This window comes from Saprolegnia parasitica, assembly GCF_000151545.1.
Source record: "Saprolegnia parasitica CBS 223.65 unplaced genomic scaffold supercont2.23, whole genome shotgun sequence".
Taxonomy (NCBI): domain Eukaryota; phylum Oomycota; class Saprolegniomycetes; order Saprolegniales; family Saprolegniaceae; genus Saprolegnia; species Saprolegnia parasitica.
The window spans coordinates 346,206-357,120 of NW_012156417.1; the positions used below are offsets into that span (position 1 = coordinate 346,206).

At 60.3% G+C, this 10,915-nt stretch overlaps 6 protein-coding genes across 6 annotated transcripts; 3 read left to right on the forward strand and 3 right to left on the reverse strand.

Moving 5' to 3' along the window:
- Nucleotides 1-299: 299 nt before the first annotated feature.
- SPRG_06705 (hypothetical protein) lies at nucleotides 300-1,741 on the reverse strand (the record flags this gene model as incomplete). Its single annotated transcript, XM_012345515.1, has 3 exons — nucleotides 917-1,741; nucleotides 334-867; nucleotides 300-307 (listed from the first exon to the last, which is right to left on the reverse strand). Exons 1-3 carry the CDS (start codon nucleotides 1,722-1,724, stop codon nucleotides 300-302), a joined length of 1,350 nt encoding a protein of 449 aa, XP_012200905.1. The 5' UTR covers nucleotides 1,725-1,741.
- Nucleotides 1,742-2,109: 368 nt separating this feature from the next.
- Nucleotides 2,110-2,679, reverse strand: SPRG_06706 (hypothetical protein). Its single transcript, XM_012345516.1, has 3 exons — nucleotides 2,470-2,679; nucleotides 2,316-2,417; nucleotides 2,110-2,265 (listed from the first exon to the last, which is right to left on the reverse strand). The coding sequence occupies exons 1-3, from the start codon at nucleotides 2,641-2,643 to the stop codon at nucleotides 2,128-2,130; spliced, it is 414 nt and encodes a 137-aa protein (XP_012200906.1). The 5' UTR covers nucleotides 2,644-2,679; the 3' UTR covers nucleotides 2,110-2,127.
- A 514-nt stretch (nucleotides 2,680-3,193) lies between these two features.
- On the forward strand, nucleotides 3,194-4,944 carry SPRG_06707 (histone deacetylase 1; the record flags this gene model as incomplete). Its single annotated transcript, XM_012345517.1, has 10 exons — nucleotides 3,194-3,257; nucleotides 3,307-3,350; nucleotides 3,399-3,467; nucleotides 3,518-3,849; nucleotides 3,900-4,041; nucleotides 4,091-4,183; nucleotides 4,227-4,472; nucleotides 4,516-4,629; nucleotides 4,676-4,735; nucleotides 4,782-4,944. 10 exons carry the CDS (start codon nucleotides 3,194-3,196, stop codon nucleotides 4,887-4,889), a joined length of 1,272 nt encoding a protein of 423 aa, XP_012200907.1. The 3' UTR covers nucleotides 4,890-4,944.
- Nucleotides 4,945-6,047: 1,103 nt separating this feature from the next.
- Nucleotides 6,048-6,615, forward strand: SPRG_06708 (hypothetical protein). The gene has a single exon (XM_012345518.1). It carries the CDS (start codon nucleotides 6,064-6,066, stop codon nucleotides 6,583-6,585), a length of 522 nt encoding a protein of 173 aa, XP_012200908.1. The 5' UTR covers nucleotides 6,048-6,063; the 3' UTR covers nucleotides 6,586-6,615.
- A 702-nt stretch (nucleotides 6,616-7,317) lies between these two features.
- On the forward strand, nucleotides 7,318-9,608 carry SPRG_06709 (hypothetical protein; the record flags this gene model as incomplete). The annotated part of the gene is made up of 4 exons (XM_012345519.1): nucleotides 7,318-7,357; nucleotides 7,414-7,959; nucleotides 8,009-8,285; nucleotides 8,339-9,608. Exons 1-4 carry the CDS (start codon nucleotides 7,348-7,350, stop codon nucleotides 9,606-9,608), a joined length of 2,103 nt encoding a protein of 700 aa, XP_012200909.1. The 5' UTR covers nucleotides 7,318-7,347.
- Nucleotides 9,609-9,646: 38 nt separating this feature from the next.
- SPRG_06710 (hypothetical protein) lies at nucleotides 9,647-10,476 on the reverse strand (the record flags this gene model as incomplete). Its single annotated transcript, XM_012345520.1, has 3 exons — nucleotides 9,647-9,826; nucleotides 9,870-9,972; nucleotides 10,043-10,476. The coding sequence occupies 3 exons, from the start codon at nucleotides 10,474-10,476 to the stop codon at nucleotides 9,647-9,649; spliced, it is 717 nt and encodes a 238-aa protein (XP_012200910.1).
- Nucleotides 10,477-10,915: the final 439 nt, after the last annotated feature.

The window sequence follows — 10,915 nt, forward strand, 5'->3', positions numbered from 1 at the left end:
ACTTGCCCGGCGCATGCGCTCTGGCGACACTCGTCGGTCACGCGACCGCGACCGCTCCTTTGCGAGCTCGCCCACCGTTGGCTTGCGCACAGGGCTGCGGTCTCGGTTTGCGCCGGAGGGGCGGTCGTCCTTGCCGCCGACGGGGCCATACCGCGACATTTCGGGCTCGCCGTACCGACGAGGTGGCGGGTCGACCTTGCGCTCATCGCTGCGGCGGTCGCCACCCTTGCGCTCGTCCAAGTGGCGCTCGTCGTTCGCGCCGTTGTCCGATTTACGGTCGCCTAGACAGATACAACAGGTCAACCACCTGCGTCGATGGACGTGTCGGTATACCTGCGCGTGCGTCGCCGCGGCGCTGGTCGGCTACGTTGTAGACTGCCACGAGCTGCGTGCCGTCAATCTCGACGCCCTTGAGGACCAGGTACTGCGTGATCGATTTCGATGCAAACCAGAGGACGCCGGGCGACCGGACGGCCCACGTACTGCTCTTGCTACTGCCGTGCCTGCGTGTAAAGTACGCAACCGTATGCGCCCACAGCGAGCTGTGCTTGGTCCAATCGGTCGGGAAGGTGCTGCCGTGGATGTGCAAGTCCACGGTCGACACAATCGGGCCGCGCGCATAGGCCACCGGCAGCCAGAAGCTCTCGTCAAAGACCTTCTCGGCCGTGAGCTCGATCGCTTTCGTCGCGAGCTCGATCGAGTCAAACTTGACAAACGCGTGGCGGGCGCCGTTGGACGTGTGCAGCACCACGTCGCGCGCCGTCATGTTCGGGTCCACGCAGTTGAAGTACGCGGCAAACATCGACGACGTCGCGTCATGTGGAAAGTGGCGAATGTACAGGTACGGCGTCGGCGGCACGGCCAGCTCTACGCAAGGCGCGTGACGACGGGATGGAGAAGGAGACAGGACGACGACCTTTGCGGCTTTCCTGGCGACGCTTCTCTTCGAGGCGAAACTTCTCGCGCCGTGCGTCCATAACGTCGCGCTGCGCCGTGCTGTCTACCGTGTCGCGGCAGCTACTCGCTTCACGGAGCGACGCGTCCGCGGGACGGGGCGGGGACGGGGAGGAAGCCTGTGCGACCTGGACCTCCTGTTTGGGCGAGGAAGCGACCTGGACCTCCTGCTCGGGCGAGGAAGCGACCTGGACCTCCTGCTCGGGCGAAGAAGCGACTTGGGTCTCCTGCTTGGGTGAGGAAGCGACCTGGACCACCTGCTTGGGCGAAGAAGCGACCTGGACCACCTGCTTGGGCAAGGAAGCGACCTGGACCACCTGCTTGGGCGAGGTAGAAGCGGCTTTGGCCTTGGTTGTGCTTGGACTCCCGACAAGTTTGGTCAAGCCTGTGAGGTGGCGCATGATGACGCCGCTGGTTTCCGTCGAAAGCGTCGCGCTCGCAAACTCGCGGATCCGCTCGAGGACCGACGGCGCCAAGGGCTCGGCCGCATGTTTGACGATGTTGGACAAGCTCACGATTGTATGGATGCGCACGGACGTCGCGTGCTTGGCACCTGCCGCGCCCACGCCCACGAGCGTCTCGACGATGCGATCGGCCATGTCGGCGACCTCGTTGAAGTTTGCAGCGAGGATCTGCGCCGCGCGGCTCTTCACGGCGTCCGGCGCTCCTTCGGCCGGAGCGCTGAGCAGGTCAAGGATGTCGTTGACGGCGGTCTCTTGCCCGCTGCCACCGGCCTTGAGCGCGACCTCGCAGTCGTCGAGCACGTCCATCTCGACCGTCCAATGTCTTTGAGAATGTGGCCTCACGTATAATTCTATTTTAGCCAATCAACGCCTGGCGGATTGGAAGTTTTGACCAATCACATGCGTGTAGGCGCGACGAGCGACCAACACCGCGGCCACGACCAAAGCAGTTGCTGCTGCCATGCCCTGGATGAGTCCTCTGGTGTCGGATGAGGCGTAGAAGCACTAGTAGATTGAGAGCTTCTAGAGCGTGGCTGTAGGTATCGTCAACTGCAGTGATGAGCATGCTGCATGCCACTGCCGCTGGGAATGGTGTGGTGGTCGCAAGCTACGTGAGCCGATCTCTACGGTCGCCACAATATGCCCATCGTGCGATGCTGAGCCTAGCTGCGCAGACGAGGTAGACAAGCACTAGGACGTCCAGCTCGTGTTATACAATCGGTCGGCCATTCTTTCGCCCGGTGAGCTTCTGCATGAGCTTGGACTTCTTCACCTTGGGCTGCCGGCCCGACTGCGCCGCCATGCGTCCGCGGCCGTACGCTCGAGGGCCATCGTCCGAGATTTGCGCCTAGATACAGGCCATAAGATGTGCGATCGTGCGTCGAACGGGCGATATACGTGTGGCCGCTTGTTGGATGCATCGTTCGCTCGCCGGGCTTGGCTGCTCGAGCTGGACAGGCTACGCGACGACGGCGTACGAGGCCCATCATCGTCGCTCGACTAGAATGCATGGCACGCGTGAGACCACGTGCAAGTTATGGCCCACTCTCACCTCGTCGTCACCAAATACGGAGCCGCCATTCTCCTTGGCGTCCAGGCGCACGGCCTCGTACTCTGCTAGCAGCTTTTCTGCGCTTCCTGCATCGTCGGCGTGGAAGAGCTGGAAGATATCGGCGTACGAGAGCCGGCTCGACGCGGGCTTGGCGGTTGCGGTCTCGACCTCCATGGCCGCGTGGTCGACTACCTTCTTTTATGTATATCCTTGGACATGCAATAGTTTCGAAGTTTGCATAAAACCTCTTGTTTCTGATAAGATCTCTGGCAATTGATAGTTGAACCCATGGATCCACGGAAATAGTGTACATCGCGTTGACACGCATGGCGCTATTTCGATGCCTTGAAGGCAAGTAACGTGAGATAACCTCCACGATTCCAGTGCACAATTGCGTCTAAGATAGGGTTCAGAGCATTACTCTTTAGAGTTTAGACGTCTTCTGTATGCAGGAAACGTGAGACCGAGACACGGGTCTCCAGCTTGAAAGATCGCAAGGTTGCACGGCCTTGAGGCTATTCGAACATCGCAGCCGAATGGGTCCTAGAACCTTCAATACGGTCATAGCACGACGCTGCAGCATCGCGGATGGTACGGACGAGCGGCTCGCTTGTAAGGCGAAATGGCAATGAAGGTGAAGAGCATATCTTGGACGCACAGAAATAGTGTCCGTGCCTCCGAAATCCCATACATTAGAGGTTCGAGCAAAGCAGAGGCCGCGACGATGCCGGTGTCCCTGGCCGACGTGCATGGCACCGTGAAGAAGCGCGTGTCTTACTTCTACGACTGTAGCCGCCTCTTGGTATCGCGGCTATAAGCTCATGGCTCGCTGCGTAGCCGAGATTGGCAACTACCACTACGGCCCCAACCACCCAATGAAGGTACACCGCTCTCGAAGGCGATGGCAGCTGACGCGCAATGGCTCTTAGCCGCACCGCGTGCGCATGACGCACAACCTTGTGACCAACTACGGCTTGACCAAGCACATGCGCATCTTCGTACGTGCTTGCATTTGGTCGCGCCAAGTCATGGGCGTCGTCCTGCGTAGCGGCCACAACTCGTGGGCTGGGAAGACCTCACGCGCTTCCATTCGGACGACTACATTCACTTTTTACGCACGGTCACGCCCGACAACATGCACAACTACCTGCGCCAGCTCCAGCGCTTCAACGTCGGCGAAGACTGCCCGGTCTTTGACGGCCTCTTTGAGTTTTGCCAGCTCTCGGCCAGCGGCTCGATCGGCGGCGCCGCGCGCCTCAACGACAAGAGCGCCGACATTGTCATCAACTGGGGCGGCGGCTTGCACCACGCCAAGCGGTCGGAGGCCTCTGGCTTTTGCTACGTGAACGACTGTGTCCTTGGCATCCTCGAACTGCTCAAGTAGTCTTCATCCCACCTCGGCGTCGGTCTCATGGTATGATGCGTACTAGGGAACATGCGCGGGTGCTGTACATTGATATCGACATCCACCACGGCGATGGCGTCGAAGAGGCCTTCTACACGACCAACCGCGTCATGACCGTCTCGTTCCACAAGTACGGCGAGTACTTTCCGGGTACCGGCGACATCAAGGTAGACATCCAACGCGTCTCATGCGCCCATGCAACGACTGTCATCGAAGGACGTTGGGTACGGCGAGGGCAAGAACTACTCGGTCAACTTCCCGTGCCGCGACGGCATGGACGACGAGAGCTTCACGTCCATCTTCCGTGCGGTACGAAAGCCAACACCATCGCCTCGCTGGACGATATGCGTAGGTCATCTCCAAGGTCATGGAGCACTTTGCGCCTGGCGCTGTCGTGCTCCAATGCGGCGCCGACTCGCTCTCGGGCGACCGCCTCGGCTGCTTCAACCTCAGCGTGAAGGGCCATGGTGATGCGGTCGCGTTTGTCAAGTCGTTCAACATCCCCATGCTCGTGCTGGGCGGCGGTGGCTACACGCTCCGGAACGTTCCGCGCTGCTGGTGCTACGAGACGTCGGTGGCCCTCGGCGTCGAGATCCCAGTAATTTGAGAAGTTGCATCGGAAATCTGACAGTGCGATCTAGGATGCGATGCCGTACAACGACTACTTTGAGTACTTTGGGCCCGAGTACCGCGTGCACATGCCCGTGAGCAACATGGAAAACCTCAACACGCCCAGCTACCTCCACGACATGAAGGTAGACATCGCATTCGGAGACCGCGTTGGCCATCGGCATGATGTAGGAACGTTTGTTTGAGCAACTGCGCCAGATCGAGCCCGTGCCGAGCGTGCCCTTCCACCACGTACGTCGACGACGCAAGTGCCACCGTCTCATCGCTGCTTGCGTAGGCGCCGCCCAAGGCGCCTGTCGACGTGGCCCAAACCCATGGGAACCCGGACGCGCGCCCGGAGGCCGAAGGGCCCGAGCACTCGGCCGAGTTTTACAACAAGCTGTAAATCACCTCATAACTCTACCACGTAGTAGTTGAAATGGAGAAGACCGTCTTCTCGACGGCAATTGTTGATTCTCAGATTTGCTTTATGAGCGACTAATCTAGTTCCACCCAGGTTGGAGATCTTGCATTGGTGCAGAGATGCGTCGATGTACTCGAAGCCAATGCGACCTTCTAGAACCCGACGCAGAGCCACTCGTTTGGATACCCTATCAACCCGACCGTCGCCGGAGATGGTAACATCGTGTGCCAAAGCTTCCTCGATGGTAGCTACCTGCCTCTCTACGCCGAGGATCATCGTCCACCGTATCGACACCGCGCCGACCGCCTCGTGCAGCGGGCGGTCGTACTGTGAATGAATCTTGCACGATCTTGAAAAGTCTGTCGCCACCCATTGGCTCGCGCTGTGGCCGCCACGTCATGGCCGTCCGTTTTTTTTGCGGATCCGAACCCGTGGGTGGCGGCGACGACCTCGAAATGGCTGACGTCAGTGCAGGCTCGCTGCTTATAACCACTGTAGTTACTGTAGTATGTACTTGGTATCAATCGAGACCGACGACTTCGGTGCACGAGTACTGTCAAAAATGCGCAGCCCGATGCTGGAATTCGCCTCAAGTAGCAACATAATAATAATATTCAGCAGCATCGCTCATCCTGTACTCCTTGGCGCGTCCGGCGGCGCCGAAGCTTCCATAATTGCATGGTCCGCTGACGTCGACGACCTCGGCCATCTGCTTGCAGTCAACCAAGATGGGCCGCCAAGAGATTCGACATAAAGTAATATAAATAATATAACACATTATGAAAATCATATTAAAATGCGCATGGGGCGGATTTCTCCGCAATAAAATAAATTGGCGTCTATTCCCTACGTACCGCGCTGTTATAGAAATGCCGACGGCGAGTGTTTTTTAGCACGTCACCCAGGTCCAGCAACGCCCAGTCACAATATTATCATGAGGACGCTAATAATACAATAAAAGAAAACGGCCGTCCATTTTATTGCCGCGGTACCACCGACAACGTGGGCTCGTTTTTTTTAAATGCGGTGCAAACATAAAATAAACACCGCATTGTATTACGCCATCACGGCTTGAATGCCGGATACCGTTGACGTATCCGGATCGGCCACTTCGAGAAAGCGCTGGGTATTTGCAATTTTGCTCCAACATTTCTCCATGTCCCCCAAGCTCCAGGTCGTCGCGGGCCATCAGCGCGTGGACGCGCCGCTCACGTCGCCCGAGAAGCGCCGCAAGGTGACGCCGCAAGACGACGGCAAGCAAGAGCTCAAGTCGCCGGAAGAGCTCGCGGATGCGATGGCCTTTGTCCAGAAATCTTATGTGCTCGCCAAGCGCTGCATGGACCTCCAGCAGTACGGCTGCGCGTTCCGCATCCTCGCCAAGGTCGAAGCGACGACGCGCCTCATTGCGAAAGAAAGCCGCCGTGGCATCTTGTCCAAGGTCAACAACCAGCGCTACGAGTCCAACCAGCAGGCCGAGAGCGACGACGACGAAGTCCTCGAGCGCGTGCGCAAGGTGTCGTTCTCGGACGACGTGTGCGTGGGCACCGCCGAGGACATTGACCGGTCGATTTCGCCGGTCGCGCGCCCGAGCGTCGAGGAAATGCTCTTTGTCCGCGCCTGCCGCGACATCCCGACCGAAAACTACACGCTCTACAACTGGGCCCTCAACGACGCATAGAAGACGTCCTCTCGCTGCGCGCGCCCGCATTGGAACGGGTGCGCGCGCCTATTTAAATATTTAAAAAAGCGACGCCGCAAGAGCTTGTGTCTATCGAGTGCGAGAGGTGGGCGTCGTGCCCCACGGCGAGCGGTACTCGAAGCGTCGCCACATGGCGCCGCGTGGGTGGTCGTTGAGGTTGAAGTGCGCCGTCCGAGCCGGGATCAGAGCGTACCGTCGGTGGCGGAGCCGGCCCGATCCTCCTCCATGTGCTTGAAGCTGCATGCGGGACCAAAAACACCCAAATTTTGGCGGCCGCGCCCGCTTGGTTGACCCGACGGGAGCACCCACTTGAGCATATTCGAAGACCGCATGGCGCCGACGGCGTGATCACGCAACAGGAAAACGACGATTGCGATGGCCGCGAAAAGTTGCGTGTGCGTAGACGCTTGAAACGGCTGGCCGCATTTGGCCGTAACGTACATGTGGAAAGGGACATGGGCGCGTGTGCATCGACGTCGACGAACGTAACGCAGTTCACCGAGCCGCCGAGCAGCCCCGTCAAGGCGACGACGACGACAATGGCAGCGCAGGTAGTGAGCATGGACCGGAGACCATGTGCCATGGTAACGTAGGCGGCGCCAGCGCCGGCAATCGGCCTACCGAATGCAATCATCGGGTCGGCGCCGGTACGCCCGCCGCCTTGGCGACGATGGCCCACGCGCCTTGTAGGAGCCGACGCCAGCAGCGACGAAGAGCGACGAGTCGCCCGCCGCCGTCCTCATGCGCCACGGTACTTCCTTTCATCGCGTGGATATATGATGATGGAGAGGCTCATGGCGAATGCAGTGAAAAAGGGCGCACTGGACGAGGTGACCGACATCTTGGCCGCCAAGCCCGAGCTGCTCAACGTGCGTGGCATGTGGGAGAGCACGCCGCTCGTGTACGCGTGCCAATATGCGCAGACGGACGTCGCCGCCTACTTGCTCTCGCAGGGCGCCGACTCGCTCCTCGTCAACGAGAAGAACGTTTCGGCGCTCCTCCTCGCATGCTTGGAGGGCCTTGCGACCATCGTCGCCCTCCTTCTGCAGCCGCCGTCGCCGCCGCAGCTCCACTTGGTCAACGCTGTCGGCGTCGTGTACAACTCGCACGCCGACTTGAACCAGTCGCTCTCGCCGTTCCTCGCTGCGTGCGCCAACGGCCATCTCGAGTGCGTCGGACTTCTCTTGCAAGCGGCGCTTGCAGCGAGTGACTTTTCAATGCACACGCTTCTCAACGTGTCGCCAGCGCCGGAAAAGACTCCGCCGCCGCTCTTCGCAGCGGCCATGTACGGCCACACGCACGTGCTCGTGATGCTGCTTGGCGCCGGCGCCGCCAAGGACCGCGTTGACGCCGGTGCGTCTGCCTTGCATCGATGCTTCTGGTACTAGATAGGGGGCTGTAGACGGCAACTCGGTGCTCCTCACAGCGCTCAAGCACGGCCACGACGCGGCCGGCGTTGCGCTGGTGAAAGCGACACCGTCGCCTGCTGAAAATGTGAACGCGCTCGGTATGACAGCGCTGCACATGGCCGCCGACAAGGGCTGCATCGAGAGCTGCAAGGCGCTGCTGGCGCTGCCAGGTATCGTCATTGACGTTCCCAACGCAGCCGACGAGACGCCCTTGTACTTGGCGGCCAAGCGGCGCGATGGACGCATGCTCGAGGTCTTCATCCACGCCGGGTACGTTCTCGCTCGAGTCGGTCGCACGCTCTCAACGCTGCTGGTTTGCGCAGCGCCGACATTGACCGCATCGTCTCGACGAGCAACAAGTGCGTGCGCGACATCCTTACCAAGGACAAGCGCTTGAATCTGGTCAAGATCGCCGACAACCTCCGCGAGGCGTCCATGCAGAGCAGCGACGGCAGCGTCATGGGCGACATCGCGCTGCTAAACGACACAACCGATGCGAGCGTGGATGCACCGCCGACAACGCCCCTTGTCGGGCGCAAGACGCGCATTACGTTCTCCAAGCAGCTGGGGACACCCGGCATGCCGCTGCTCAGCCTCGAGGCGATGAGCCCGCCGGAACCAGCGAATGCAGCTCCGATAGGTAGCACCCGCCGGACGCGCGCGACGTTTTCCAAGCCGGCGGGCGTGCCGCTGGTCGAAGCACCGACCGACGATGCGTCGCCCGATGCGCGGCTTGGCTCCAACGTGCGGCGGTCGCGCCCGACATTCTCCAAGCCCGCAGGTGCGAGCGGGACGCCGCTCGTGTCCTTAGATCCAACCGACGTCAGTCCGTCGTCGAGTCCACGGAAAACACGCACGACATTCTCCAAGAGCATTGGTGTACCCTTGGTGGCGGCGTCAATGGAGAGCACACTCGTGCTCGATGAGAGAGCGCTTCTGGACACGAGCAGCCACCGCCTCATGCGCATCCAGAGCGCGATCGACGACGACATTCAAGACCGCGTCGACGCCATCGCGCACCAGGCGTCGACGTCGACGACCGTGCCCGTCCACGGCCGCATGGAAGAGGACGACGACGACGATGGTGACGGGTCGAGCGCCGAGAACCCCGACGCCGTCGCAACCGAGCCGACGACTGCGGCGGTGCAGGTGCCCACTCTCAACACTACCGCAACCCACGGCACGTCGGCAGGGGCACTCGACCAAGAGGCGCTCGCGGTTGTCGTGTCGCGCGTGACGACCGACACGGTCGCAGCCATCCTGCTCGCTGCCGCTCCGACCTTGTCCGATGACGCGCGTATCGTGGAGCCCAAACTTATGAGCCAAAACACCGAGGCCGCGCTAGTCGCCAAAGTCACAGAGCTGCTGGCGGCCGAGCCCGTGCGCGAGTCGCTGGCGGTGCGATCGCCAAGCGGACCCTCGAGCGTTCATCCCGTGAGTCGCACCGGAACCATGCAGCTGGCGCCGACGCGAACGATTTCACTTCAGCAGCTTCCGAGGAGGAAGCAAGACGACAACGACGACGATAAGCCTTCGGGTCCGCCCACGCGCACCGTGTCCTTGGCGCCACTGGTGCGCGATACCAACTCGTAATGACATCGTCGATACAAAGCCCTTGAATTACATGACCGTTAAAAAGGACGGAGGTTGTTGGTGCCACGGAGCTGGTTCTTGAGCGCCGACGGGTTCGCCCACGACGAGTGCAGATAGTCGTCCTCATCTTCGTCCGCGAGCTTCTTGAGCTCCTCTTGCTTCTTGAAGTAGTGCGCCATCATGGCTTTGCGCTCATCCTCGGAGACGGCCGGCTCGCGCTGCGGCGCGCCGCCGCTTTTGCCGGGCGAGGCGCGCAATGACCTTGGTCTTCTCGTTCTTCCCGACGCGGTCGCCGACCGTATCGTCGCGGAAGAACTGCTTGCCCGCCCACCAGAGCTCGGCCGTCGCCGGGTCCATTGAGGTCCTGGCTCGCCTGGAGACCGGCGAGCGCGGCCTCGTCGTTGCCGTCCAAAAGCATCTGCACAATGTCGTACTCGGGGAGGCCCATCGGAAAGCCCATCATGACGATCCCGCGGAAGTTGTCGAGCTTCTCCTGGAGCGCCGGTAGCAACACTGGCTCGCGCAAATTGCTCTTGAGGTACGCCTTGACGTCCTCGACCATGCGCCCGAGCGTCTCGCGCAGGCTCGGGCACACGCCGTTGCCCGTGCGCTGGCCGAGCGGGTCCTCTTCGTAGAACTCTTCCTTACGCACGGGCTCGGTCGCAAACGAGTCGATGCCTTGGTTCTGCGGGTGCTTGGCCACGCCGTGCGCGAAGAGGCCGGGCACGTACGCGTTGAGGTTTGCGAGGCGGATGCGCGCGTTGTGCACGTGGACGAGGTCGCGCACGAGGCTATCGTTGGGCGTCGCGCACGTCGCTTCGTAGAGGAAGCCGTCTTGCTCGCCGAGCTTGATCTGGACCACGACCATTGGGAAAATGCAACCTCGCGAATCTTTCGTCGCACAAGGGTCGCCTTTAAAGAACGCGATATTTATAAAAAGAACGGAAGCATAGAAAAAGAATACATTAAAAGAACGCCGAAGGTTCGATGCACCAGAATGACGACGATCTGGAATATATTCCAGATCTAGAAAGGAGAGTTCTACCCAGTGAGTTCTACCTGGCCCTTCAATTGGACAAAGAAGGGAGTGGGTATTGATCGATATGACTTGCGGCCGCCGCGTTGACGTTCGACTGGTCACTCTCGCCTTTTCTTCATGTACTTTTTCTCGGGCTCTACACCTTCAACGGTGACGTGGCGTAGCATTTCGTACTCTCCACAGTGGCGTCTATCACTGTGCCCAGAATGAGCGATTATCTTGGTCACACTAAATGTTAGAGGACGCATTCCCTCTCGGTGCCCCTGGA